This window comes from Syngnathus acus, chromosome 10 (genome assembly GCF_901709675.1).
Source record: "Syngnathus acus chromosome 10, fSynAcu1.2, whole genome shotgun sequence".
NCBI lineage: Eukaryota > Metazoa > Chordata > Actinopteri > Syngnathiformes > Syngnathidae > Syngnathus > Syngnathus acus.
This window is the reverse complement of record NC_051095.1, coordinates 16,996,713-17,024,258: the sequence shown is the minus strand read 5'-3', so window position 1 is coordinate 17,024,258 and position 27,546 is coordinate 16,996,713. Positions and strand designations below refer to the sequence as shown.

The window sequence follows — 27,546 nt, the reverse complement described above, 5'->3', positions numbered from 1 at the left end:
TCATGTGGGTTGACCTCAGCATGCATGAAAACAAAAATAAAACCCTCCATGGTAACACGATGATGCCAATTTATGAATGACACAAGTTGTGCAACCACGATGTTCCGCAGTTGAATAATCATCCTCCCCTCATTGGGATCTTGCACTTTGTTTTCTGCCCAGTAGCCATCGGCCTCATGTGCTTGTGAATGGCCGACATGCAGACACAGTGTTAGGGAAGGTGAGCAGCTGTGCGGAAGTAATGCAACCACCGGAATCTGGGTCACTCTCACTGCATGCATTTTTACGTTGTTACATTATTTCTACTATGCTACTTTCTACTCTTTTCAGTCATAGTCTTGTAAAGAGAGGGTCCACTGGATCTTGAAGTGCTGTCTTAGTGAGTGTATCATTGTCATGGTGAAGATGGTCTTAAAACCTTATGTCTGATGCTTAAAGCAATGTCTGATCTTATGTGATGACGATGATGATTATGTCTGATGTGATGCTAATTATGTCTGATGGCCACTTAGATGTCTGCCTAGATGTCTTACAAGAGTCATCATAGAAATACAAAGTAGGAGTAGGAACGTGCACAATCTAATGAAAGCCAATAAAATAGACTGCATCAAATGTTGCTGTAAAGTGAATATGTATCAATTTTCTGATTTATATAACTGGCACAGGCACAGAATCGGAGGATAAATTATTATTATTATTATAATTATTATTATTATTATTAGTAGTAGTATGAGTAGTAGTGATAGTAGTATTAGTAGAAGTGGTTGCTAGCAGTAGTTGTACTGCTATTAAAGTGTTGAAATAGACAAAATAAAGCGAGATCTTGTCACGTGGTAGGGGAGGGTCAGGTTGGTGGTTTGAAACAAAGAAATTAAAATAGCTTTTTGACACACACAAAACAAACAAAAACAAACACGGCAAGAACAGGACATAGTTAATAATCTCAAAGTAAATCTAAAAATAATTACATCTTGGTCAAATCTGATGACGTCACCGTCTTCACCGGCGGTGTCATTCTTGAACACGCAGTCAGGTGTCGCGCTTCTATCACGCGAGCGGCGACGCCCGCCCCGCTTCCCCTGCGCATCTTCTTCGCTGAGACGCTTTTATTTTATTTCTCATGTACACGCGTGGATGTGGAAACGCACACTGGAGACTGCTGGCATTGCGTGTACTCTCTTCCGCCCGGAGCTCCAATCTCGATCCCCTTGTGGACGTGAAGCCGATGCACATCAGTGGACGTCTGTTTCAAATTCAGGTGAGTGTAGCCGCTGTGATGCTTGACAACTTGTTTGTGGACGCCGTATTGGGTTTTAGCTGCTAGCGGGCGCCGGTTTATAGTTGCCAAGGGAGGCTGCAGTTGGGGGCTCGCATCGCCGCCAAAGAGTGAACTTGACATGGACAGCCTATCAAATGCACACCGTTGCACCCTGGAGCTGCTGTTGTCCCGAGGCGGAAGAATCATGCTTGATGATGTTTCATTTTTAATATCCTGTCTGTCTACCGCTCTTTCATCGTCCACTTCCTGTGCGGTGCAGTGCAGTCATGCCACCCCCACGCATAGCGAGGACACCATAAGACATGACGAGGTTCACGCAAAGGATTGCATGCATTTCATCAAAAGGAGACCTTGCAGGCTGCAACTGCAAGGACAGCCGACCTGTATGAAGGCTGTTTGGTTGATGCTGCAGTTGTTGCAGACTCATGCATGTGTCTCCATGGGGTGTGGTTGATGTCAGCGGCAGACTTTAATCCCCTAGTTTCACTGCCTTTCTGTCCTTTGCTATGGGAAGCCATTGAAAGAATGCATTACATATCCTTGATATTCATATCAAGCTTTGTTTCCTAGTACCGCTTGTCCGTACTAGTAACATGTACTGATCAAAGTTGTCCTGCTCATAAAGACAAGGAACATTTGAGTTCGTGAACCTTGAGATGGATATCAAGAATACAGGTGGAATAAAATCAATATATTCATGTTGTCCATCTTTGGTCCATGTACATGTAGTAGTATGCTGTTATTGTGCAATAGGAGAATGAATGTTTCTTTCAGGTAATGTTTTTTCCCCATGACTAGTGCTACTTTTGGCTTACTAGTATGAGTACCTATAGTATAGTGTAACCTACTGAACTGCACTAGGAATATTACTAAGAACCTGCTGGAGCCTACTAGCAGAAAATGTCCACTAGTTATTTTGCCTTACAAGTAAAATGTAGTTAGCATGCCAAAGTTGTCATACTACATGTATACTCTTTGTCATCATTGAATGCACCGGCAGAATGTTTAGGGTAGTCTAGTAGAATTTCAGTTTCTGCACACTAACAGGAAAATTTGGCATTCTAGTAGCATGATGTTAAATGTTTGAACAGGCTTTATAGAAAGCTGTTGGAGCGCCGAATTAATGTTTGATACCCATCTTAAGGTCCAGGTACTATTATGGTCAAGTAATCCAACAAAACATGAGTGCAAAACATTACTAGTTAAACACAGTCACTCTACTAGTAAGCCCCAATTGTTCTACGAATGCACTGAACTGTCTCATTTGTGAGGTCAAACGTTAAGACCTTAAGATGTCCAAATTGCTTTGCATACTCTGAAATGCCTGCAGTCAGCCTGTCGTAGTGATCTGGAGTGTTAGAACCTAGCAGACAGCTAACATGTGCTCCACATCCATTTCCTGCTCAGGGCAATGCACTTGTTCTAGCTGATCTGACAGAAAAGCCCACAATGAGTTAGGACACCATTTTTAGAAAGCAGCAGTGTCAAATTTTTAACATCATAGTTATGATTGTGATGAGGGGACCTGTTATAAGACGCATATTCGGGCTGTCACTATTGAATATTTTCAGAATCAATTATTCTATCAATTATTCCATCCATCCATCCATCCATCCATCCATCCATCCATCCATCCATCCATCCATCCATCCATCCATCCATCCATCCATCCATCCGTCCATCCATCCATCCATCCATCCATCATTTAGTAATTAAAAAACAACAACTAAACAACCGTTAAGCAGTATTGATGGTGATTGACTTCTTTTAAGATTAAGATTAAAGATTAAAGTCCCAATGATCGTCACACACACACCTGGGTGTGGTGAAATTTGTCCTCTGCATTTAACCCATCCCCGTGTGATTTTAATCCATCCCCTGGGGGAGAGGGGAGCAGTGAGCAGCAGCGGTGCCGCGCTCGGGAATCAGTTGGTGATCTAACCCCCCAATTCCAACCCTTAATGCTGAGTGCCAAGCAGGGAGGCAATGGGTCCCATTTTTATAGTCTTTGGTATGACCCGGCCGGGGTTTGAACCCACAACCTTCCAGTCTCAGGGCGGACACTCTACCACTAGGCCACTGAGCTAAAAATGAGATTATCATTAAAGTGAGTGTTTTATTGAGTTTAACGTCTCATTGTTAACAGTGGCTGATACTCAGAAGTTCCACTATATACCTGCATAGGCTAAATGCAGATGTGATAAAAAATATTGATATTTCATTTTCTTTGATTGCAACCACATAGCTGAATAAGAGATACTTTGTGTTTACATCTTTAGGTTCACTTGTCATTGAGGTCACCGACATGCATCTTTCTCCTGGTAGAGTACTTTTAGACCTCATGCTCCACTAGCGTTGCACTCAGCTGTAGTACAGACTCCCAATGGGATTCAAATCGTGTCTTTGGAGTATCTTTGCATCAGTGTGTGTATGCGTGTGTGTGTGTTTTGTGTGTGTTTGTGTTTTGTGTGTGTGCACGTGCATGTGTGCGTGTGTGTAGCTGGGTGGCTCTCCACTGGAGAGAGGCCAGACCTGTTCTGGCAGTCTCCACTATGCTGATAGGATTACAGTGATCATGTGTGTCATGCTTGTAAGGAACGTGCAATATAAACAGGACTTCATCCTTGTCTATTATACACACCTCCCTATTGATTTTATGACTCAGTCAAAGAATTTTAATTATTATTTTTATCAATTATCAAGATGATCATTTTAGCATTTTATATTTATACCTTGTCATAATATACAATATAAATATGTGATATACAGTACATTGTTCTTTGATTTGCAGCAAAATATTTGTCTGCATGTGCCACCCCTGCACTCACTTAGTAATGAAGTCACAGAAGGCTGAGTGTGCATAGTGGAGGTTGAAACAGTGGTGACCTGAGTTGTTCAAATATGAAAGTATATATAAAAAGAAAAACAAGTGCCTTTAAGGTTATTTTGTTGAAAAATCTCATCCTTTCTGTTTTTCTGACCTTTAGTTAGCAACATAGTGATGCCTGGTGGTATTTGTATTATTATGTCATCAGTATTCCGCAGAAGAAGTTAAATGATTTCAGGCGGCATACAGAAGGGTGCATTTTATCCATTCTTAATCCTGAGCTTGCCCTTTTCTGTGAGCAACTGATTACATTTAAAGGCTTTCTGGCTCTTCGTTCACTGGATAAGGTAATTGAAGCTCTGTGATGCTGCACTTTTTGTTTGTTTCCATGAACGTTGGATGTTTTTGTGGTGTGCCCCAATAAAATGTTCCAGTTTGCCTCATAACATTCCTGGATGTCCTTAAACCTCAACATTGTCAGCGTAAGCCTCTGTCTGTCATGTAGGCAGCATGTGGCTTGAGAAGTCTTTGATAAAGACCCTTGTTTTTTTGGTTTTGCGGTTTCCAATTTGAGAAGAATGTGAAAATGATACATATGCTAGGATGGAAATCTGTGCCTCTTCCCCAATGTAGATTAAGCAGTGTTACCATCTGGCAGTCATTTCAACTAGCGTACCCCCTCTTTGCAGTTATTAGCAGTTTCCCCTGCACATGCTTGTAAGTCACATCTAACGAATCACTGTAAGTACTTTTAATGAGGATTAGTGCACAGAGCCGCTTCTGGTGCTGGAGTGAATGTGTGTCGCGCACCGATAATTCGCTGTAAAGATTCAAAGAATGTGCGCTTGTGTCGTTGCTCGCTGTGTGACTGAATGAACGAACGCTCCACATCTCTGTGAACAAGCGGGAGATCCCCGGTTGTCTCTGCTTGCCTCTATTTGCCATGGCCGCGTGTGGGGGTCGCCGGAGATGCTTGAAGGTTTGTTTCTCTGCAGGCTTTTTCCACGTCTCTCTATTATTGATTTAAGGCGTAACCTTTGTCTGTCTTGCTTCCATCTCGTGTTGCTTGCCAAGGTTTGACCGTGCATACAGCGCGTGTAGACTTTCTCGCCCTCTAGCATCAGCGGATTTTTGCCTCTCAGTCAACCTCAGCTCAGAGATTTGATGAGATAACAGCGCTTGGATGATTTGTTCTTAGAGGTGCACCCCCTGTTCTGTTTAAGAGTTTCACATCCAATCCGAAACTGTTTCGGCGAGTCACCCCCTACTGTGAAAGCAAAGGACTTTGAAGGAGCAAGGGTTTCCGCGGCAACTGTTGCAGCCATCTGCTTGTGTTGTGCTCATGTTTGCCAATGCCAACATAGCTTAAAGATGGCGCCGCATGTGGTTGTAAATGCTCACTTAGCTTAGATTTTTTTGCAAGGAAGGTATTAGAGAAGTCCACATTCAGCTTGGCAAGTAGACTGTTCTTATTAAAATCCTGCAATCAACTTGGAATTGCCTCTGACTTTTCAACACCTTCTTAGACTCTCCTACTTGGTGATTTGCTTTATCAATTATTTATATGACTTTTACTCCAGATGAATTTTTTCTCAACATTTGAGTCAAAGTTAACATTTTACATTCGAACAATCTCACGCAGTACTCAGTAATGCAAAACGTAGGCTTGTTTTGTAGGACACTAAAGTGTTATGTTGCATGAATAGGCCAACAGGTGGGAAACACGAGGTTAAGTCTTTCTTCTGCCATTGAGTGGAAGTAGCCTGACACTATAGGTCACGGGCATAGATACAGTAGATGAACAAAAATTCATTCTTTTCAGTTGGAAATGAACAAACCAACAAATCACATTGTAATTAACTAAGCATACGGAAAAAAACCAAACAATATGCATGCATGGTTAAAGGTGCAGCAAGTACAAATTTCACAGTACAGCTCAGCTCACTTCTTAATCAGCGGTAATGCCTACAGTCCATGAAAGGGCCTTGTGGGTAGCTTACTAGTACTTCAAGTATCTAAATCTTAATGTTTCTGGACTTTTTCCGCTGCACGGGTAGGCTGATGTGTTTGTGGGGAGGAAACAAATAGGGAATATTACGTCCACCCATGATTGAAGATAAAGAACCAAGTAAATTAGGTCACCTAAATAGAAATGGTACAAATAAACCGCTCCTCTGCAAAAGCCTTTTTGAAATGTACACCAGGTACCATTTGAGTATCAGTACATCCTTTTAGTGAATTGAAATGCTTTTGGATTTACGTTTTACCAACTTCTTACTTTAGTGCATATGAGTAGGTTAACTTACTGATACTATTATAATGCTTGTCTTTTTTTGTGTTTTGTTTGCTCTTCAATAGACTCTCCTTCTCTGCATCCCCCTGCAATGATGTAGAGTCGCTGTAAAGATTATCATCATCATCGTCAGCAGCAGAAGCACCTGATTCTCTTCCTCTAGTACAGCACGCCTGCCTCTCCATGTCTTCCCCGATTGGTTGGAAGTGCTATGTCGTCCGCCACACCCCTCGTGGCTCCGCCCCTTAAGAACATTTGAGAAATTATAGGGGATGGCTGACCCGGTTCAGGCCACCAACGAGGAGCTTAGGAGCAAAATGATGGACGTCCAGATTGAGCTGCAGCAGGAGCGTGGCAAGGTACGGAAGCACAGATGAACATTGAAAGGTTTTGGAATAAATATCATTGACTGGCAACTAGTCTAGCATTTGGTCTGCCTTTTGCCCAAAGTCAGATGGATAGATGTTTAAATGATCTTTTATTGATTGATTGATTGATTGATTGATTGAATATTTATTGATCCCCAGGGGTGGGGAAATTCAGGCCCCAGCAGTATCCATACCACAGAGTGGGTATACAAAAGACACACAGACGGCATGAGCGCAACTCAATAGGCTCTCATAAGGCTGCCACACAACGGCGCCACAAAGAAAGTCAGAAAGTGCACAAGATAAAAGCCATCAAAGCAAATCAAAGCTAAAAGACAAAGGAAAAAAAGTAACAGCGGCCAACCAGCACCCCCAATACAAGAGAACACCCCAAAACACACAAAATAGCCTCCACGGGGTCCATAGACAGGTGTAAGGGCAGTCCAGTTCAACGGACAGAAGAAACCCAAATTATAAGGAAGTTCATCCTCGGAAATGAATACAAAGATGATGCTGACAGAGCATAATAACATCATTTCTTTTCCTCATTACCAGCTCAGAGGCCTAGTGGTAGAGTGTCCGCCCTGAGACTGGAAGGTTGTGGGTTCAAACCCCGGCCGGGTCATACCAAAGACTATAAAAATGGGACCCATTGCCTCCCTGCTTGGCACTCAGCATTAAGGGTTGGAATTGGGGGGTTAGATCACCAACTGATTCCCGAGCGCGGCACCGCTGCTGCTCACTGCTCCCCTCTCCCCCAGGGGATGGATTAAAATCACACGGGGATGGGTTAAATGCAGAGGACAAATTTCACCACACCCAGGTGTGTGTGTGACGATCATTGGGACTTTAATCTTAATTAATCTTAAAATCAGAAGCTTAAGTCATTATTGACTGTTTGAGTTATTGTAATTGTGCAATAATGGTGTTCTTTTGCACCCCATTTTATAGCCACACTGTCACAAATCTTGCCTTTGCTTTGCAATATGAAAACTTATAGGTGAGTTTTTTTTTTTTAAGAATACTCACCAAAGTTTAATGGCTTCGTCATTACAAGGATTTGTGAAGTCGCAAAAAAGGAATACCTTTATACTAAATGCTGTCAACGGTGAGATGGAATTATTAAAAAGTGAATCGACTACTATTTTATTTCTGACATGGAAGAAAATATAATGGCTCAAAGGGCAATTATAATATATCCCACTTTTATACTGATTCTCACAGAATCTAAACTAGTACATTGGCCGTATCTTCTCAAATTTAGTGAATAATGGCCTTGTACTTTTTTTCATAATCTTGCTAAAAAAATAACATAACGACAAGTTCACCTTTGAATGTTTTTTTTAAGCCAAAATTAATATTTTGGAGTTGCCAAGTCAGATCCAATTGAGATGTTGTGGTTTGACTTAGGCACAGTTTACACTCAAAAAAACACCTATACGATGCAATTTAAAATAATTCTGCAAAGATCCAGCCAAAATTCCTGCACACCAATGCGAAAGACATGACACTAGTAGTCATTGCAAAAGCTTCAATTCAGTTATTGCGGCCAAGGGTGGCACAACCACTTATTAGGTTCCGGGGGCAATTACTCTTTTATGTAGGGTCAGAAAAGTTAATAATAGAATAATCTTTGAGAAACTGCATTTTACATTAACTTAGGTTGTCTTTGTGAGATATTCAAATTGGTGTTATGATCTGAAAGATTTAAGTGTGATAAATATGGAAATGCAAATAGCTTTTGCTGGGTCTGTATTGTGTACTAATGAAGTGGTGCAAATTCTAGAATAATGGCTGACAGACTGCGTTTGTTTTTCAGGTGTGTAAGCTGCGTGAGCGGCTCCAGGAGCAGCGTCAGGCTCGGGAGCTAGAGCAGCACAAGCATGCTGTGGCACTCACTGACTTGCGCGCCAAACTCCATGAGGAGAAGCTCCGCGAGACCGCAGCTGCACGCGAAGCTCTGGCACGGCAGCATGAAGCGGAGCTGGCTAGAACTATTAAGATCCGCGACAATGAAGTACAGAGGCTCCAGGGACTTGTGCACGCCCTGAGAGACGGAGCCGCCGACAAGCTCAAAAATGCTCTTCTCGGCGAGGCCCGAGAAGAGGCCAGGAGAGCCTTTGATGGAGAGAGGCTAAAGCTACAACAAGAGGTACGTTTCAGCACGTATACATGGCTACAAGTGCTCAGCTTTGTTGATGAGGAATGTGGCTTTCTATGCGTGCAATAAAAACAGGATGCTGCATGGAAAAGCCTGTTGCCAAGCTATTGTTTCACAGGTCGCCTTTCCAGAGAAACTATGCATGTATCATGACAAAACATCAGTCAAATTGACCTGCTCTTTACAAATTTGTGACCCTTGACCTCCCTTTTAGATTCAAGAATTAAAGGCAGCCAAGAAGCAGGCCGACGAGGCCCTGGCCACTGCATTGCAAGCTGATAAAGCCAAAGCAGCTGATCTGAGGACAGCTTACCAGCAGCACCAGGATGAAGTGCACCGCATAAAACGTGACTGTGAGAAAGACATCCGACGACTGGTAAGGCCACAGTTGGCTGGGAAAAAAATAAAACTGCAATCGCTTGACAAATGCAACATGTTAGTTTAATGTTTGTTGGAACATCACCAGTTGATGCTCTCTTCACCAACCAGCATCTGTTTTCCTGCTTCTGATTCAGTTCAGGGCTTATCTCACCGATGAAGGTTAGAGGCCAAGTGTTGCCGTCTGCATTGCTGTGATTTTGCATCACTGTGTGGTTATAGTCAGTCACAAAAGCTGCTGTGTCTCATTAACATAATAATATAGTCTTTGGTATAGAAGACGTGTGGAAAAAGAATGGTTGAGGTTGTTGAGCCTTAATTGTCTTTTTTAACAAATTAGAAATTCAGATTTTATTGAAGCTTATCATTCTGACTGATGAATATAAATCATTCCCCTTTTCCTTCCTATCTTCTCCCATAGATGGATGAGCTCAAGGCCAAGGACCGTGTGGCGTGTGCCTTGGAGAGAGAGCTGGGGATGCAGGCCGGCTATGCCCAGAAGCTCCAACTCCAGAAGGAAGCCCTGGATGAGCAACTGGTTCACGTACGGGAGGCCGAAAGACACAACCATGGCAGCCCCAAGAGAGAGGTGGTGCCTGGCCTTGGGGATAACTCAGACCTCTTCAACAACCAGGTAGCAACTCAATTCACATGTCCTTTAGGCCGTATTTGAAAGGAATGCATCTGTGCAACATTTATAATATCACAACTAAACAAAGACTAAGTCTTGGTGACAGCTCTCATCTTCCATTTGGTCACGTCCTCCTTCCCGTGCACCTTCACCTGTCTGCCTGCATGCATGCATGTTTTCCCCTTGTTCAGTTATTGTACTCCTCCTCCTCCCCTCTCCCCCCTGCCTCACAGGAGACGGAGGAGCGTGACACTAGGAGGTTCCAGCTGAAGATAGCAGAGCTCCACTCCATCATCAGGAAGCTGGAGGACAGAAATGCACTGCTGGCTGATGAGAGGAATGAACTTGTGAGGACTACTCATTAACAGAGCCATTTTTTAGTACTCATACAGACACAGTGAGAGCAAAAAAAAAAAAAAAAAGACAAACGGCAGACAATTAGGAATGAAGTACCAGTTTCAACATTTTATTTTGTGATATGCATTTTGGAACACGCATGTCGCCAAGAGAACCACTATGAGTGTGTGTTTCGTTTCTGTTCACTTGCCAGCTGAAAAGAGTTCGAGAGGCAGAGAGCCAGATGAAGCCCATGTTTGAAAAGAACAAACGTCTGTCCAAGAAGAATGATGATGTCCTGCAAACACTGCAGCGAATGGAGGAGAAACTGAAAAACTTGAGTCGAGAGAACGCTGAGATGGTTAGAATCAAATTTGCCTTTTTTCCCCTCATTAGAAAAGATGAATTGGATGTTTATGCAACTGAATGGATTGTTATTATTTTTTTTTTGCCCTTAACAGGCAATTGTACGTTTTGTTGTGGTACATTTAGGGCACATAGACGGCCTCTAGTGGACATTTTAGGAAAAACAGGAACTATTTGGTGAGCTTTCATTTTGCTGCCGTTTGCCTCTCTTAGAAAGAAAAAGCTTCCCGTCCTCCGTTGCAGCACCAGACCCATCAAAACCAACTAAAGCGGCCCAGTTCCCTGACAGACTTAAGCCACGCCCACGAGGAGCAGGAAGTAGAGTTTCTCAAGCTCCAGATTGCAGAACAACGCAGTATCATTGACGAACTCACGCAGGTCAACTTTTTTTTCTTTTTTACATAAATGAATAACCTGTTATCAAACCAAACCAAATATGTTTTTATGATTTAAAGTAAAAAATCAACATAGATTTTTTGATTTATTTGGCCAGCTCTGACTGTACAAGTGCAAACGACATGGCTTGAAAATTAACCAATATGTTCAATTACATGTTTGCCTTTAGGAACGTGAGCGTTTGGTGATGGGCAAAAAGACGAGGCGAAAACCTCTCAAACTAACCAAAGTAAGTACAGGATGTCGATCAAGTCACCTCATCTGTGCCTACCCCCGAGTACTGCTGTGTGCATCTGTGTTTGCTTAATTGGGCTCAAGAGACATGATGACAATGCGAGCGTGTCATGTTTAAACTGTCAGAGGAAGATTATATACACTGAAAGTCTTTTTTGTCATATTTGTTGTTGTCTTTAGTGTCAATACAGACTGGATGAATAAATGAGTGTTAACGGGTGTGCATGGTTGAGGAGATTCTGAGATGAAGATGCTTGACTGGATGAAGTAATTGTTGTGATCGCACCCGACATGTTGATGCTAATGCATCGGGGATGTTGCTAAGAGGAGGGGTTAGTTGACGCGTAGGCTGTCCCAAACCCCCACCTGGAAATAATTGCTGGCTTGGCAATGTTTATATGGTATTGGGTGCTGTGACTTGGCTCTTTGCCTTTCTTGGAAGAGACTTGTTTTGACGCAATCTTCAGTAACATTTTGTGCAGTCTGTTTGGGAGTTTTTGATCCAATGGCAACATGACGGAGTACTTTCTTCTCATCCTCTACTTCTCCGCCTTTATTTGTCTTTGCGCACTGGTCTGCCTTTATTTCTCCGGTTGCCAGGAGATGACTTATAAACACGATGGTAAGGACTCACTCTATGAGCTTGACAGAACAAACAAAAAATGCACAGACATAGTGACACAGCCTGGTTTTGATAGTTTTTTGAAAGGTCAGCAAAAATAGAAGGGCATTTGTGGTAATATTTTAATGTATTTTATCGTTTTCTTCCATTTTCCTCCCATAGAGGCATGTTGTGGAGACATATTTTGGATTTGATGAGGAATCCGTTGAGTCTGAAACTTCCTCTCTGACCTCCTTTAACACTGACCTCACTGACCGTACACCTGCCACTCCAGAGGAGGAATTAGAGGAGGTAATGAATTTGCTAAATTTCTTGGTATTGCAAGAAATGGGGCTACTCCAGAGAGCTTTTGGTAACGGTGAACTGAAGGGAGATTATCTTTGTCAATTACGCTGAAGTAAATGCTCTTATTTCACAGAGCGTCTCTCGTGAGGAGTCGGAGCTTCGCTTTCGTCAGCTCACCAGAGAATACCAGGCTCTCCAGCGGGCCTATGCCCTCCTTCAAGAGCAGACTGGAGGTTCTCTCGATGCTGAGAGGGAAGCCAGGGTGTGTAATGTCAATTATCTGTTCAGTATATTTAATATGTTTGGAAGCTTCTGTAATATTGTGCACAACTTAAATGTTTGATAATCAAAATCTGTGCTGAAGTAAAATGTATTACAAGTATTATAAGTTAAATAAATGTTTAGACACACAGTTAAACAAAGTTAAATACAACTAACTACTAACTAACAACTAACTGCACTAGATTGAAAAAATGTCTCGACCACTGTAACATTTAATTCAGTGTTTTCTTCCCCACATACCACAAGAGGGAGTTCTTTGAGGGTCACTCATGTACTCAATACCCCAAAATAATCAGAAGATGTATTTTGAGCTCATACCTTTGTATCCTGTTCTAATTGGATCTTCAACTCTTAGACGCGTGAGCAGCTGCAGGCAGAGCTCAGCGGATGCCAGGCCAAGATCGTGGACCTAGAGAAGGTCCTGGTGGAGCGGGGGCAGGTAAAAAAGACAAGAAAGGGCGAGCGCAGCTCTTGGGTTCTTCTCTCACTGGCCCTCCTGCATGTTTGTCTGGCTGCCGTTCTCCTGGGCTGGCGCTATGCCGACCAGGTTTGCCGCATGTTCCTCTGATGTCACTTTTGTGCATGCGTGGTATCACAACTTGGCAACTGCATGCTGTCTGCTAGCCTTCCAGTTGTGGGTCCTCTTTTCTGTCAGTGTTGCACCCTGGAAAATTATTGATTATAATTTTGAGTTGAATTATATTTTTGTCTTAATCGAAAGACTAGACATTGCTTTTAGCCATTTTAGTATTTGCAAAAAGTAAGACTGCTTTTATATGTTATTTCAAAACCAAAAGCATGTATAGTAAAGTTTTGGTTGTAATGTTGCTGATTTTAGTGTGCACCTTTCATTTTGAATGAAATTCTCAAAGGACATTATCACATGATTTTTATTTTTGGGGGGGGCTTTATGCACTATTAGTAAAAGTCATCTCTTCTGTGTTATCTGTTTTGTGTTGCTGCATGCGTGGATGAGCCAGCTCTGTGTTGTGGTTTGATACTCTGCTGTATTTCTCCTCCGATTGCCTTCTGTCACTGTAAATATCTTTACAAGTGTGGCTTTATCGGCATGCTTTCCCTCATTACCTGAGTAGAAGTCTTCCTTTCTCTGGATCAATAAACGTTTGCTACTGCCTCTCTGTTCTTTTGTCTTTCTGTCTATGTTGCCATTGCATGGGTCGTTAGGAATCGGAAGCACCAGCCACTATCTGGGAGCTTTTTCTGATTCCGCTACATAATCTTGCTTGGCCCAATTTCTCTGCTTACTCTGCCTGTGAGTGCCATTTATTTCTAATGTTGTGTGGTTGCTGTGGCAGGATTCAAAGTGGGTGGAAGAGAAGCAGCACTTGCTCAGGATGAACCAGGATCTTCACGAAAAGGTAGTTTAAATGCTGCTGTGGTATTTCCACTTACCAGCCACGGTATTTTGCTCATCACAATGTAGTAATTGATGAAATGAGTTTGCTACATTATATCAGTAATTCAGCATTTACAAAGCTCTGTCTCTTTGCAAAGTATTTCAGCAGCATCTTGATTATAATGTAGAATTGGACTGTGTAGTACAATGCGACAATGTGTTGCTCAATTCCATCTGTCCATCAATCGATTTTTTTGTACATTGGTTGGTGTCTGTGCATATTGGACATCATACTCTGGTGATGAAACCTCACTTTGTGCCAGTGCCTTTGTTTATTGTTGCACTGAAGCATTGGGATTGAACCCTTAACAGGACAGTAGCGAGACCAACGTTGGGTGTATTTGCTGATATCGGACAGATATTAGTCACGTCATTATTCCCAAGCATTGGTCCGATAATTATCGGTCCCATAGTCATCTGGATTTCTTAGTATTAGGCTTATGCAATACTCTTCTAGACTATTACAAACTGATACCTTTCTGGTAGAAGTTTATGAACATAAGGTATCGTGCTGTACTACTGTTGCATTTTTTTTGTTGGAACATCACTGTACCTGTGCTTCAACTAAACAGTTAAGAATGAATGAAATCTCGACTTGTACATTGAAAACATGACAAAAACACTTAGCAGCCTATTCTAATGACCTACTCTTGTGTGCAGATGTGTGCAATGCAGCAGGCGGAGTCACGGCTGCAGGCCGAGGTTCAGGATGCTCGAGACCAAAACGAGCTGCTGGAATTCCGGGTGCTGGAACTGGAAGTAAGAGAGTGCACCATCGTCAAACTGTCACCAGGAGGCGACAACAACAATCTCAGCTCCAGATATTTACATGCTTACATACAGTGACTCACCAGATTGATGTACCACAGGAAATACTCCACACTTTGAAAGCCATGTTTTGTCCAAGTATGCACCCATGTCTCCTTGTTTTGCATGGCGGTTTTATGCATCCGGAATGTTTGATAAATGATTGTTATATGACTATAATTTTACTTGAATAAATGTTTTTAAGTGTCACCATCCAAACACCATCTTTGTTCACTTTTTCCTCTTGTTTGTGCATGTGTGTCTTAAATTGTCCTTACATATGTTCCTTGAAGCAGGGGTCAATGGATTATATCAATAATCTCAGATGGTTGGTATATTTCATTGGGAGTAATATTGCTTGTACCAACATTCATTTGTTGAGTGTGCAACTATTTATGTTCCAGGTCTTTTACACTGAAGGCAGAGAGCCAGATGTCATTGTCAGTTTTGAGTTTCAGCATGCGTTTATATACTCCTTGTTGCTTTGATTTTTTTTTGGTCCCGCCTCCCTCATTTTGCCCGCTCTAGATCATGTTTCAGTATCGTAAGTAAACCCGTCATACAGTCGACATACTATAGTCACAAAAGGTTCATGATTGTTTTTTTTCCACAGCATCACAAACTAAACTATGACGATGTCAATAATGCAATTTTATTATGCAAGTGTTGACCTTGAATGTACATCTATAGGAAAGAGAGCGAAGGTCTCCGGCCCTCAATCTTCACATGTCTGCATTCCCTGAGAACAGTAGCAGTTCCCTGCAGGTCTACTGCCGCCAGGAGGGAGTCAAGGTCAGCCACACCCACTTAAACATCTATTAAGACCCACTAACGCACTCTAAATGTAACGTCTGGTTTTAATCTGCTCAGGATGTAGTCATTCCCGAACTAATGAAGAAACTGGATATCCTTGGAGATAACGGGGTGTGTGAGCATACTGTTGATTGAAGTGTGCGCCGGGGCTTGACCTTTTATGAATGAGTCATCCTCATTATTTGCCTTTACAGAACCTCCGAAATGAGGAGCAGGTTGCAGTGATCCAAGCTGGCACAGTTATATCTCTGTGTGAAAAGGTGAGAACAAGAAAAGCTGACAATTTAGTGTACTGTATGTACAGTTATTCTATACTGTTTTCATACAATTAAAATGCAGTTATCAGCACCCAAGAAACTATGTTCCCTCACACTCCCTTGCTTTACAGTGGTTAAAACAGGTTGACAACACAGAGGCAGCTCTCACGCAGAAAATGATTGACTTGGAAAACGACAAGGTGAAAAATGGTCTCATTGATTTTATTGGATAGTCTGTAGCATGGTTCTTTTTATTTTAATTATTAAAAGTTTATTTGGAAGACTTAAGAATGTTGCAATACTTAATTTATGAGGGCAAATATAATGCTGAATGATCTTTAGGACAGATGGTTGAATAAATTATACTTAATTTATACTTATACTTTAAACATATATGGAATTAATTTACATTTGTAGTGTTCTTTTTTGCAACATATTGTGTAAATGGCTCAAGCAAACAATCAGTCATTCAGTGGCATTCTACCACAGGAGCTGTTTAGCAAGCAGAAGGGTTTCCTTGAGGAGGAGTTGGACTACAGAAAGCAGGCCTTGGACCAGGCCTACATGGTATGGAACCAGATCAGATATTTACCTGCAGCATATCTTGGATTTAGATTTAACATAGCAGATAGTTGACATTAATATTTAACATTTTCCCTGTTTTAAGGTAGTAGTAATTCATTCAGGAATCCAGGGGTGCACCATTTTCATTTCAGCATGAGACATTTGAATGCAACGCTTTCCATGAAGGTTAAATTTATCACAATGTGTTGGGATACTGCATCTTTTACCACTGAATTCAAAATGATTGCAATAGCACAGAATTAGCTTAAGTTTCTTATCTCAGGTAAATATTAAATTAAAAATTCATCCAAATATGAGTGTGACTGTGAGGTTGTACACATTGAAAATCAATAACACTGTTCAACAGCAAACATTAATGAGACATAGAATGTATTTTGTTGTTATTCATTACAGTTACTGTACATCAAGCATAACAAGTTATGGAAAACTTAGCCATATTGTCATGATCACATTGGTGTGTTTGTGTGCCTCATGTTGATTTCTTTCGCATGCCTTTGTGGTTTTTTTCATCTGCATGTGCATGCCGATATGTTTGCGTGCGCGTGTGTTTGCGTGTGGCTGGCTGTGCAGAGGATCGAGGAGTTGGAGGCTACGCTGTATAGCGCACTGCAGCAGGAGCAGCCGTCATGCCAGGCGGTGGCCGAGTCGCTGACAGACAGGCAGAGGGAGGAGCTGAGGCTTGCTGTGGACAAGCTGCGGCGTCACATTCTCCGGCAGAGCCGGCAGTATGACAGTCAGATCTTACAGGAGCGTATGGAGCTCCTACAGCAGGCCCAACAGGTAAGGCTGAAAACAAACTCCAGTGAGGTTACGGCCCTCCCTCAATCCGAACCATGTGACCTTTCAGACCACCAAACGTCTGGTGCAATGAAAAGATGCAGTATCCCTGTGCGTACGCAACCTGTAAATGTGTCCACAGTGAAACGGTGTCACAGAATGACTGCGTCTGTAGGTGTGAGTGTGTTTGTTCCATTGTGATGATCCCCCCCCCCCCCCCCCCTACAGTGTCGTCCGACTCCTTCAGCATCTGTCCACTCGACAACTCACACAGTACTTTTACTCTGTTGCTCATCAAACACCACAGCACCTTCGAGTTCATTTGAATCACTAACAGCAATCACCCTCCAACCACAAAACACATTAATAATTACCTTCTCATAATTAATCTGATGCATTTTGACTAACATTTAATAAGTCCACAATCAGCAGGTAAAACCTTAGTAAAAGGAGAGTAGCCTGAATGGAAGAGGTATTCACAATGAGAAAAGCAACTTTCACCTAAACTCTGTAAGCCAGTCGATGAAAATGTTTTTAACAAATAAAACATGCTAAATGTTAATCTTCATGTCTAATGAGTCATATAAGGTCAAAGGTGACTCCATGGCTGTCCGATTCCTGTATATTAATATTATACTTACTGGACTTACTGTTTTACATTATTTCACAGACCAGTGTGGGTTTTATTATTTTATTTTTGACATAAGACTACAGACAATTTTTCCTAATAAATAATTTTTCATAATTCCATATTGTGAACTCACTCTGGGAAAACATCAATGGTTGTTGTGGTCAGTGCTAAAATGGTGACTGTCTAACTATACATGTATTTTTGCCATGCAGAGAATTAGAGAACTGGAGGACAGGATCGACTTGCAAAAGAGGCAAATAAAGGAAATAGAAGAAAAGGTATTTCTTATGTCATAGTGAGGCAAACTGTATCTCGTCCAAAAGTACCATCTATTCAACATTTGTTCCTGACGACTGCTTTTCTTCTCTCTCTCTCCTGACATGTTAATGTGCACTCCTTTGTTGTTTTAGTTTTTGTTCCTCTTTTTGTTCTTCTCTTTAGCCTTTATTCTTTGGCCTTAATGAACATGATAGTCGAACCACATCAGGTATACATATTAAGTGTCATATTATTTTTCACCCATGGCCTGTTATTTAAATCACCTTTTTGTTTTCATTTTCAGGTGTTAAGCTGTTGCAGAAGCAAGAAAGGACAAAATGACACAATTGTTTTTTATGCATTTGTAGGACAGCTCATGTTTACCCAATGGCCTTTTTGATAAATGCACTTTTTACAGAAGAAATTACCTGCAAAGACATGAAAAACTATTTATACACAAGATTTATTTATGAATGACTACAAAATGACTGCTATGCTGATATTTGGACCTGGAACAAAAACATTAACGCTGCTGTCTGACACACACAACTTGGATTTATGGAGAAACACTATGGATCAGAATTCCTTCCAGAGGGGTAAAGAACAACAGGAGGAGAAGATTAAAGTGCAGTGACGGAGGGGGCGGCAAGTTGAGGATTCTGGCAAAGTCTCACTTCAGTGGTGTTTCTAAGGAAACAGCAGGGCAACACACGTTTACAAATCCGCTCCAATGAATTTACTGGCTCGAATCCGCATGGAGAAGAGGAAACAGTACAGCGAGGCAAACAAGGTTATCACATTTTCTTTACATTGAGTATAATTGTTGTGATATTTTGTGATTGTGCTATTTTTGTTTGCCTTTAGCTGCAGTTAGGGATGATTGGTGAAAAACATGTTAAGCCTAAAAGAGGAGAGTTGGAGTAACTTGAGAGATAGCGGTCCTGTCCAACTTGCTAGCAAGCTGTTAACAATATCAATAATAGATGAGTGTAATCAATATCCAAAGATGCACAACTGTCTACATTTAGTAAAGAGAATTTATTTTATGGTGTCTACATGGCATACATACTATTATCCCTTCTTTTACAGGGGAAAAAGATATTAAGGGAACACAAGCAAACCAAAAGACGATCACGTGAACCTGCGAGATCTTGGTAGAGAAGCGAAGAGAGTCCTGTTACCATGGATACAGCTGGACGCAACTAGGACATGGATGTTATTAAGCGTGTGGCAAAGTCTCTGAGGAAGCTCCCAAGTTCAACCATCCAGTCAGAAGGCAACCTGAGTAACAGGTGAGAGGGGATCCGGTGATGTCGTACACGCACGTGCACACACACACGCCGTCTCTTCGTATTTGAATGTTGGCACGCTGCCATTTACATCTCTCGAGGAACTAATGTGTCGGTTTAATTCACAGTCTCGCAACCAATTTGCTCCTTTTTGCTAAGTACCAAAGGGAAAGGCTGGGGAGTTAGATGACAGACCCACTGACCTTTTCTTTGCCTTTGTGATGGTTAGATCAGAGAGTAAGAGAGTACAGGGAGGAGCTTTCAGCTAGACTCGCCTGGCTGTGACTCTCACCCACCCAGCATGTAATACTCTCAGAGGCTTGGTCAGAAACACTTCACGCTGAGCTAAGGACCATGGTGAGTCTGAGCTCTGCATGTGTGTCATTTTCTTCTGTTTTTAATGGTAGTTTTAGAATGTGGCAGATAAGATACGACAATCTCTAACATACGATATTCCGTCCAGACTTGTTGTGACGAAGTGGAACGTGTATGGCGAGAGCGACTGCAGCGTTGTCAGAGGCAGTTGAAGGCCAAAGAGGATGAGATGGGTCGACAGTCCCACTACTTTGATAACCTGAAACACCAACTCCACCACAAGCTTAGCCTGGCAAGGGACAGAGAGGAAAGCCTGCAGAGGCGCATTTACACTTTAGAGAAGCAGCTACTGGACATGACTGTGAGTGCGGCCACTGATGTCACAGCATTGAGCGCGGTCCGAATTGCGCCCAAGACCGAAAGTCACTTGCAGGAGCCAGGTGCTAGAGAAGAGTGTGAAGGAGAAGAAGAGAAAAATGAATGCAGAAGGAGGCAATGGCATTCAAACAATGGAGGAGAGCGAGATGGAAGGCAGGAAGAGGACGAGGGAACAACTGAAAATAAAAGGAGTACAGACAACAAACAGAACTCAAATGAGGTCAGGTTGCAAGGTTTCATCGTGACCCTGCAGGAGGATCTCAGGGTGCTGCTGGAGAGAGAGGAAAGTGGCATGACAGAACATAGGAGGCTGATAGAGCAGCTCCAGGAGGCAGAGGAGAACAGCCTTTTCCTGTGCTGCAAGGTGGATGAGGTGAAGGTCGAGCTACAACAGCTGAATTTGTCTGAAAGTGTCCTGACTAAGGAGGTGGAAGACCTCAGAGTGGAAAACCACAGACTCAAACATGACCTGAAGGATGCCGCTAAACAACGAACTCCCAGCCAGTCATCTGCAATCTCTGCTGATGTTTGCTCTGCTGCCTCTGACGCTAGTACAATTGTACATTGTGCCGAGGGAAGCTCTGAAAAGGTGTTTTTTTTTTGGTTTTTTTTGTGTATGATTTTTATTTTTTCATTACATGGGGGTTGAATGTTGTTATGGATAGTAAACACTTAATTGCCATGTTACAGCTGTCCTTTGAGAGTCGCGGTACACCCGTGACTGGTCACCAGCCAATCAGGGCACACACTGTATAGGCAACTAAGCATTCACACTCATGCTGTACAACATAGTCAAACAAACATTTATGTTGACAGCTAAGGACAGTTTTGAGTCTTCGCAAAAATGCATGTTTTTGTTATGTATCAATAGTGGAGCAAGCAAATTGAGATATATTCCGGATCTGAGTGTGAAGAGTTGTTAGTCTACTATGTACCATGATTGAGTGGCGCCCAGTGCAGGGGTTCACCACCTCACCCTAAGTCAATAGGCTCCAGTTCAATGGCAACCCTAAAGAAGACGAACACTATAGGAAGGATGGTTATATAGAGCAAACTTTTTTTTTAAAATTGTATTTAGATAAAACATTTTCATGTGGTCATATTAAAGCTCCACTAATTCTGTGCTCTTTTTGCCCTCCAAGGTATTGGGCTTGCATGATGCAGTTTCAGTTACCCACCACCAGGCTGCAGCAGCGACCTCCAAGAGTGCCACCAAAGCTCCTGCGATTACTGCCAAACATGGCCCTCTGTATACAGCTGAAAACCACGCTCCAAGCATTTTTCCTCACCCGAGCCTCCAAACCTTCAACTTGGCTTCAGAGACCATTGGAGAGTGGGGCTCTCCTGGGGGCTTCAATGTGGAGGCCACCCACAGCGAAGAATCTGAAGCCTTGCGGGAGGCATACAGGAGCTTAGGTTTAGGCGAGGACCTTGAGGGTCTCAGAGAGCAATGTGAACACCTGGAGGTAGCCCTTCAGCAATCAAAGCAGCAGCTGCAGGTAATGGCTCAGGAGAACGCACAACTGAAACTACAACTCAGAAACCAAAGAGAGGAGAAGCAAAAGGTATTGTAGTGTCATACACTCCATGGATTGATCAAATGAACTGACACAAGTAACTCAGTGCGGATTGTTTTGTGTTCAGTTTGGCGCAACTTTAACCAGTACTGAGGCCGAAGCTTGCCAATCTCCTGGTCAAGATGATGTCACCGACCACAACGGCCTTCTCCATGCCCTCAATCAGGAAAACCGAGCCTTGGCTCTCCGCATTGAGGAGCTGCTGGCTCACATTGAGCTCAATCAGGACGAAATGGAGAGAGAGCAATCTCAACTGAGGGCAAGTATTTTGCGTCTGCAGGAAGACAAAGCCAAGCTGGAGCAGGAGAAGCAAGAACACGGCTGTCTTATCAATGAACTCACCAGAAAGACAGAGGATGATCTCAATACAATCATGGAGCTGCAGCAAAAGTTAGAAGAGCGTGTGGATTGTTGTAAACAAAACCACGTGGGAAGGTTTCCAGAAAACCACCCAGAAGAGAGAGTGGCAATAGAGCAAGACGGAGCACAAAGTCATCTCCTGGTGAAGTCACTTAGTGATCAAGTGAAGCAGCTCAACAAGTCCATCCAGAGCCTGAAAGCTGAGCAAGGGCAGCTACGTGGTTGTGTGGTAACTCTTAGAAAGGAACACGGGGAAATCTCTCTGTCAGTCCAAACACAGACTCAGGAGAAACAGCACATAACTCGGACAATATGGGCACTCAAAGGGGAGAAGGACGGGATCGCTGGATCTCTGGATGGTCTTAAGCAGGAGCGAGACCAAATAATCAGGGTGCTCAGCGGGCTGAAGGATGTGCAAGTTCGTCTTTCAAAGTCTGTGAGAGATTTGGAGGAAAAGAAAGCAAAGCTCGCCGAGTCTTGTTTGGTCCTTGAAAGAGAAAAAGAAAAACTGTTCGAGTCGCTGTCAGGTGGAAAAGAGGAGCTCAAACAAATTGCACAGACAGTGCAACATTTGGAGCGAGAGAAGGACCAATTAAGTCAGACGGCAGACAAACTAAGAGATTGTCTTCAAGAGTCAACAGATAAGAATCAACCTCGCCAACATTTACAAGGGGACTATGACAGTCTGCTAAAGTCAATTAGCAGTTTGAAGAACGAAAAAGTAAAAACTGAACATTCAGTCCGATGTTTGAAACAAGAGGAAGCGCAGATAATGAAATTACTTCAGTCTCGAAGAGAACAAATGAGTGGCCAACAAACTGATCGTCACAGTCAGACGCAATACAACAAGATGGAGACTGAAATAGAAAACAAACAAAATGTTGGAACCACTATACAGGTATGACACGGGAAGGCTGCCTTGCATGATAATAACTATGATAACGGTCATTTATTCTCCTCAAAAATATTGTTTAATGGATTAACAGGAATCAAGTGAGCTGGTGAGAGTTATTGAAGTTGTCAGAGAAGAACTAAAAAAGTCACAGCAAGAACTGGACAAAAGACATGCAGAGGTCAGTTTAAATTGTTTTTTTTGCCTTTACACACATCTATATGACTATTAACTTGTGTTTTTGTGTACATTACATATGGGCAGAACACGGCGCTACAAATGCAGTTGAGTCAATCGGAAGCCAGGAAGCAAATTGCTGCGAAGCAAGCATCCCTAGCAGGTGATGAGGTTAAGAGGCTGACAGATCTCGTCAACCAAACAGATACAATCTGTAAGAAAAATGGATACCTTACCACTCAGGTAATTTCTGATCCTCAATAAGATAATTTCCCTCATAGCGTGTGGTGAACCTGATGCCCTGTCAGGCTCGCTTGGAGTGCAGTATTGTTTTTGGTTATTGAAAAGCATCTCCTCCATTTACAAAGTTCTGTCAGCTGAAACTTTTGGTGGTGTCTGTTGCAGGTCAACGAGTTGCAAAGCAAAATCTCTGTCCTCGTCAAGGAAAAGACTGCCACTATGTCACTGAAGTCACAAATTGAAGACCAATACAACATGCTCACAGCTCAGCTTAAAGCCAAGGTGACCGCGTGTTTGCTTTGAAGATTTGTATTTGTGTACATTTGTCAAAGCTGATGTGCGGCCGACCCCATAGACGGTAGCGCTAGAGGAGCTGAACTCTGAGTACATTACTCTGAAAAAAGAGCGGGACAACAACGATGACCTCAGTGCTCTCATGTCTCTCCGCACACGTTACAATGACGTCAAAGCCAAGGTGGGCAACCTACTGTCCGATCCCTTGTGTGACATACATGTTACAGTTTTTGTTTGTGTTTGTAGTATGACGCACTGCAGAAAACAAGGAGCCAGTCCGATGTGGATCTAGTAGTTCCCTTAAAGGTGAGGAAAGTCGTACGAGGCTTTAACAGAATATGCGTCTGTCGTTACGCGATAGTGACTGACAGATGTATCATGACAGGCCAAGCTTTCCTGCCTGGTGCTAAAATGTCAAGAGAGAAACAACTTATTGGCACAGATGATGAGAGCCTTGCACAGGCACAACGTTGTGGATTCCACGCTGACACAGCGGGCTGATGAGCTGCTCAGAGACACGGTACTACTCGAGTACTCTGCTGCATTCGCACCTGGAAGCTTTGCAAAGGACCAGGAATGTGGGCTCACGCCGAGATTTGTTCCCAAATTCCACAACTACATAAATGGACACACTCGGACCGAAAGCAGAGAACTGAAAGAAACAAAACACCCTTCTTTGGAGGAGTCGATGACAAACGTTCCCGATCGCAGTCGCGATGTCCTGTGTATGCCAATTGTGCAAAGGAAGCGAAATGCCAACTCACTTGTGCCAAGTACGCAAGCGGACCACCAGATGCCACCATTAGCTGAACCTCAGAATGCCGAACAAACCTTTGTAAGAAAGCCATGTTTTGTATAACAATATATCTTTGACTCCATCTCTTTGGGAGCTTAGGAAACATGTTTGAAGTTAGGCAAGGAGCTTTGTTTCGTCAGTAATAACATTTGATGCTGACCTACGAACTCCATAGACAATTCTAAACACTTTTGGGTGGGTGTCAATTACTCGCCGATTTTTGCTTTTTGTCTTAAGAAACCAATGACATTTTATTTATTGTTACTCCACTCTGAGAAATGATATTACTGACCATTTATTTTCCTTTAAGAAAATTGTAATGTGTTTTTTAATGTCTTTTACTACACAGCTTTCCCCCTCTGCCACTGGACATGAAAAAAGATCGCTGGATAGTAGACCCAAGTCATGCCCTGGTCCATCTAACACGTGCGACTCAACACCTCCACTCTTTTTCGGTGTGAGCAGGAGGCTGAGCAGTCCTGAGAAGATCATCAACCTCCAAGAGCAGCTTCAACAGACTCTGCTGAGTAGCTGTAAGGTAAGCGGTCAAGCCAGTCTTCATCAGACAAATATTGTCACTGTATGTCTAATATGTCTGTTTCATTCAAAGGCTGTGGTGGGTGGAGGAAGAGTAGACCATTCCAGAAGAATGTCATTCTCAGCTCCTGCATCCCCAAACCCATCTTCTCAGAAAAAGTCGCAAAGGCTCTGTGTCCTTGCTCCATCTAGTGGTCCACTCCCTCTCTGCTCTCCAACAAGCATGGCCAAGCACCTTCCACCAGTGACAACCTCAGCAGTCACAAAAACTCAGCCAACAAAACTTTTCAATGCAGTCACTGCGAGATGTGCTGCTAATGTGTCATTCGCACCTCATTTGTTGGCGAACCGTCATTTTAAAGGAGCTCTGTCTTCCCCAAGCTCTGTTACCAAGTCATTGGTTAGCACTGCTGCCTCAAGCAAAACCAACTCGACCTCAAGCAGTGACTCCAATGTACCAGCGTCCTTAAAACCGAAAAGCCAATTTTCTCCTGACGTGGTTGATGCTGAACATTCAGCTTCCTCTCCTTTGATGGCCTCTAAAACTCCTGACTCCGGTGTCTTCATGTGTTCTGACACAAATCTCCAAATCACTGCCTCGGACACAAGTGCCCCGAGTAAAGCGACTGTCCACAAAGCTGATGTTTTCAGCGCGGTAATAAAACCTAATGGTGCTGATCCTCCTGCGTGCGACGGCCTAGAATTCACTACATTCAATTCACGTTCTTCACAACAATCTCCCGAGGGATCGTCAAATAAGTTCCACGTTGATCCAGACCAGATGAGACCTTCAAGACCCAAGCCAGGTAATATGACAATGCATACAAAAGTAAAATAGAGTGTGCAGAGGCATTATGCTGTCGTTGACTGTGCGACGTGTGATTATCCTTGCTAGGCGCCCCAGCAGAGGTGTGCTCTGTGGAGGTCATCAAACAAGTGGGTCACAGCAGCCTCCTGATTGGCTGGGAAAGGCCTCCTCTAGATGAGCTGGGCTGCAGTCATGGCACCTTTGTGTATGGTTACAGGGTAGGCACAATATATTTATTTCTGACAGAATCCGATTCATCGAATGCAGTTTACACTGAAGTGTGTGCGGGCCCCCATTTATTTTTTAATCAAGGGCAGAACGTTTCAGTTGTTATTACCTTTTAAAGTATCGCCGTGCAGGTGCATTTGTCTCTTAGAAGTCAGCTCTCAAATTCTTGTACTTTCAGGTGTTTGTGGATGGGGAATTCTACAAGTCTGTGATGAGCTCAGCATGCACCAAGGTACATTTATTAAAGTAATCTAGCTACTGTCTCAGTGTGCTAACGTAGTCAGGATTTTGAATTATAAGTCTTTGAAGTGCTACATCATCACTCTGTGTGTCAAAGAACATCTCAGTAACATTATTTGAACTGTATGTTTTACAGTGTGTCCTGGAAAACGTGGAACTGACTTACCCACGTGAGATCGGCATCCAAACACTGGGCTCCAATGGGCTGAGATCAAACAGCGTACACACTGTGTATATGCCATCAGCTTTTGCAGGTCACTGCTGAATTGCACTGTACTCGCTTCATTTCTGGACAATTTAAAAAAAGTTTAAATGTAACTAAATACATCCCGATAAAAAATAAGTGTCACAACTAAATAACACGCAATGGGATATTCTAATTAAAACATTAGTTAGCTGAACTGAATCAAATTACAATATTACATAAATATTCAAAATGATCTTTAATATAGAAATTAGTCAGAAATTGGCCTTGTTGAATGAATTTGTGGAATATTAGTTTTCCTTTCTGAGGTTTGAACATATACCAATTTATTGAGACTCACCTGTATTAGTTATTGTGGTGTAGAACTTAGAATGACTGTTTTATGGTTTCTCTACCTGCAGCCCGCTAACAGCATCCTCGCATCACAAGGATGATTGTCATCACGACTGGACCAACTAAGGTCAACTCACCGCCAAGAAACATGCTCTTGACCATCCGTTGAGGATTTTGGGGACTTGTGCTAAACACTGGACCTTTAGGATTCCTGACATGGTTTGCATAAATGCAGGTGACAGATGTCAGAATATCGTCTTTTTGCACAGCAGTGCCACTTACTGGATTTATCATATTTTACAGCCAATTAGTTAAATCCTCAGAAAATGGATCCGTCCTTGTAAATTCTAAACGTGATCAGCTACCGGGAGATGTTGGTGTCTCCCGCGCATGTTTACACTGTGGTCGACACAGACGGGCATCGTGTGTCTTAGTAATTCACAGAAGAGCTCTGCTGCTGCTGCTGCTGCCGCCTCTGGATGCTGTGACGCTCATGACGCATTTTTTTGTTTTCACCCCTAAGAAAGCAACACAATGCATCATGTGCTGCCGACAAGCTTCGACCAGAGGCTTTTACTTTCATTTTTACTCAACAAGCCAAATATGAGCTAGGAGGACATTGAACTACAAAGACTGTGTTCTGGTGGATATGAAACAGAATCTATTTGAGTTTTTCAGCATTTTGCACACAATCCCGTAGAAAAGATTAATCACGTTCTTTGTTTCCTAAAATTGACTTAACATGTTTTTAATATTTCTATACGGGTGTAGAGTAACAACGGTGCAACAAATGTATTTTTCTATAAGTGAATGATAATATTGATTAGCCATTGACACCTCACAGCTGTACAGAGAATAAATGTCCGGCACTCAA

General features: G+C 42.6%; 2 protein-coding genes across 3 annotated transcripts; both read left to right on the top strand.

Annotated features, from left to right (window-relative positions):
* The first annotated feature begins 769 nt into the window (after positions 1-769).
* On the top strand, positions 770-18,794 carry jakmip1 (janus kinase and microtubule interacting protein 1). Its single transcript, XM_037261713.1, has 23 exons — positions 770-1,258; positions 6,465-6,758; positions 8,587-8,919; positions 9,143-9,304; positions 9,728-9,940; positions 10,171-10,284; positions 10,488-10,634; positions 10,853-11,017; positions 11,205-11,264; positions 12,054-12,182; positions 12,310-12,438; positions 12,814-12,897; positions 13,775-13,837; positions 14,536-14,634; positions 15,373-15,474; positions 15,553-15,606; positions 15,690-15,755; positions 15,884-15,952; positions 16,242-16,319; positions 16,908-17,117; positions 17,958-18,023; positions 18,156-18,232; positions 18,308-18,794. The coding sequence occupies exons 2-22, from the start codon at positions 6,672-6,674 to the stop codon at positions 18,204-18,206; spliced, it is 2,481 nt and encodes an 826-aa protein (XP_037117608.1). The 5' UTR covers positions 770-1,258; positions 6,465-6,671; the 3' UTR covers positions 18,207-18,232; positions 18,308-18,794.
* On the top strand, positions 18,663-27,546 carry LOC119128863 (GRIP and coiled-coil domain-containing protein 2-like). 2 transcript variants are annotated; one of them, XM_037261711.1, is made up of 18 exons: positions 18,663-18,793; positions 19,093-19,295; positions 19,522-19,649; positions 19,756-20,574; positions 21,128-21,550; positions 21,630-22,820; positions 22,909-22,995; positions 23,079-23,234; positions 23,397-23,513; positions 23,587-23,706; positions 23,772-23,831; positions 23,911-24,360; positions 24,671-24,859; positions 24,932-25,664; positions 25,754-25,884; positions 26,073-26,126; positions 26,271-26,388; positions 26,741-27,546. In XM_037261711.1, the coding sequence occupies exons 3-18, from the start codon at positions 19,647-19,649 to the stop codon at positions 26,746-26,748; spliced, it is 4,659 nt and encodes a 1,552-aa protein (XP_037117606.1). In that variant the 5' UTR covers positions 18,663-18,793; positions 19,093-19,295; positions 19,522-19,646; the 3' UTR covers positions 26,749-27,546. The 2 variants fall into 2 exon arrangements, with proteins under 2 accessions (XP_037117606.1, XP_037117607.1); XM_037261712.1 differs by lacking the exon at positions 23,587-23,706.

What these genes read in the sequence shown, in the direction of transcription:
- jakmip1 (XM_037261713.1), top strand. Translation starts at nt 6,672, where the DNA reads ATGGCTGACCCGGTTCAGGCCACCAACGAGGAGCTTAGGAGCAAAATG. An exon ending in CAGAGGAGGAATTAGAGGAG is followed by an intron (nt 12,183 to 12,309) that starts GTAATGAATTTG and finishes CTTATTTCACAG; the next exon opens with AGCGTCTCTCGTGAGGAGTC. An exon ending in TCCTACAGCAGGCCCAACAG is followed by an intron (nt 17,118 to 17,957) that starts GTAAGGCTGAAA and finishes TTTGCCATGCAG; the next exon opens with AGAATTAGAGAACTGGAGGA.
- LOC119128863 (XM_037261711.1), top strand. An exon ending in ACCTTCAAGACCCAAGCCAG is followed by an intron (nt 25,665 to 25,753) that starts GTAATATGACAA and finishes TATCCTTGCTAG; the next exon opens with GCGCCCCAGCAGAGGTGTGC. An exon ending in CCTTTGTGTATGGTTACAGG is followed by an intron (nt 25,885 to 26,072) that starts GTAGGCACAATA and finishes TTGTACTTTCAG; the next exon opens with GTGTTTGTGGATGGGGAATT.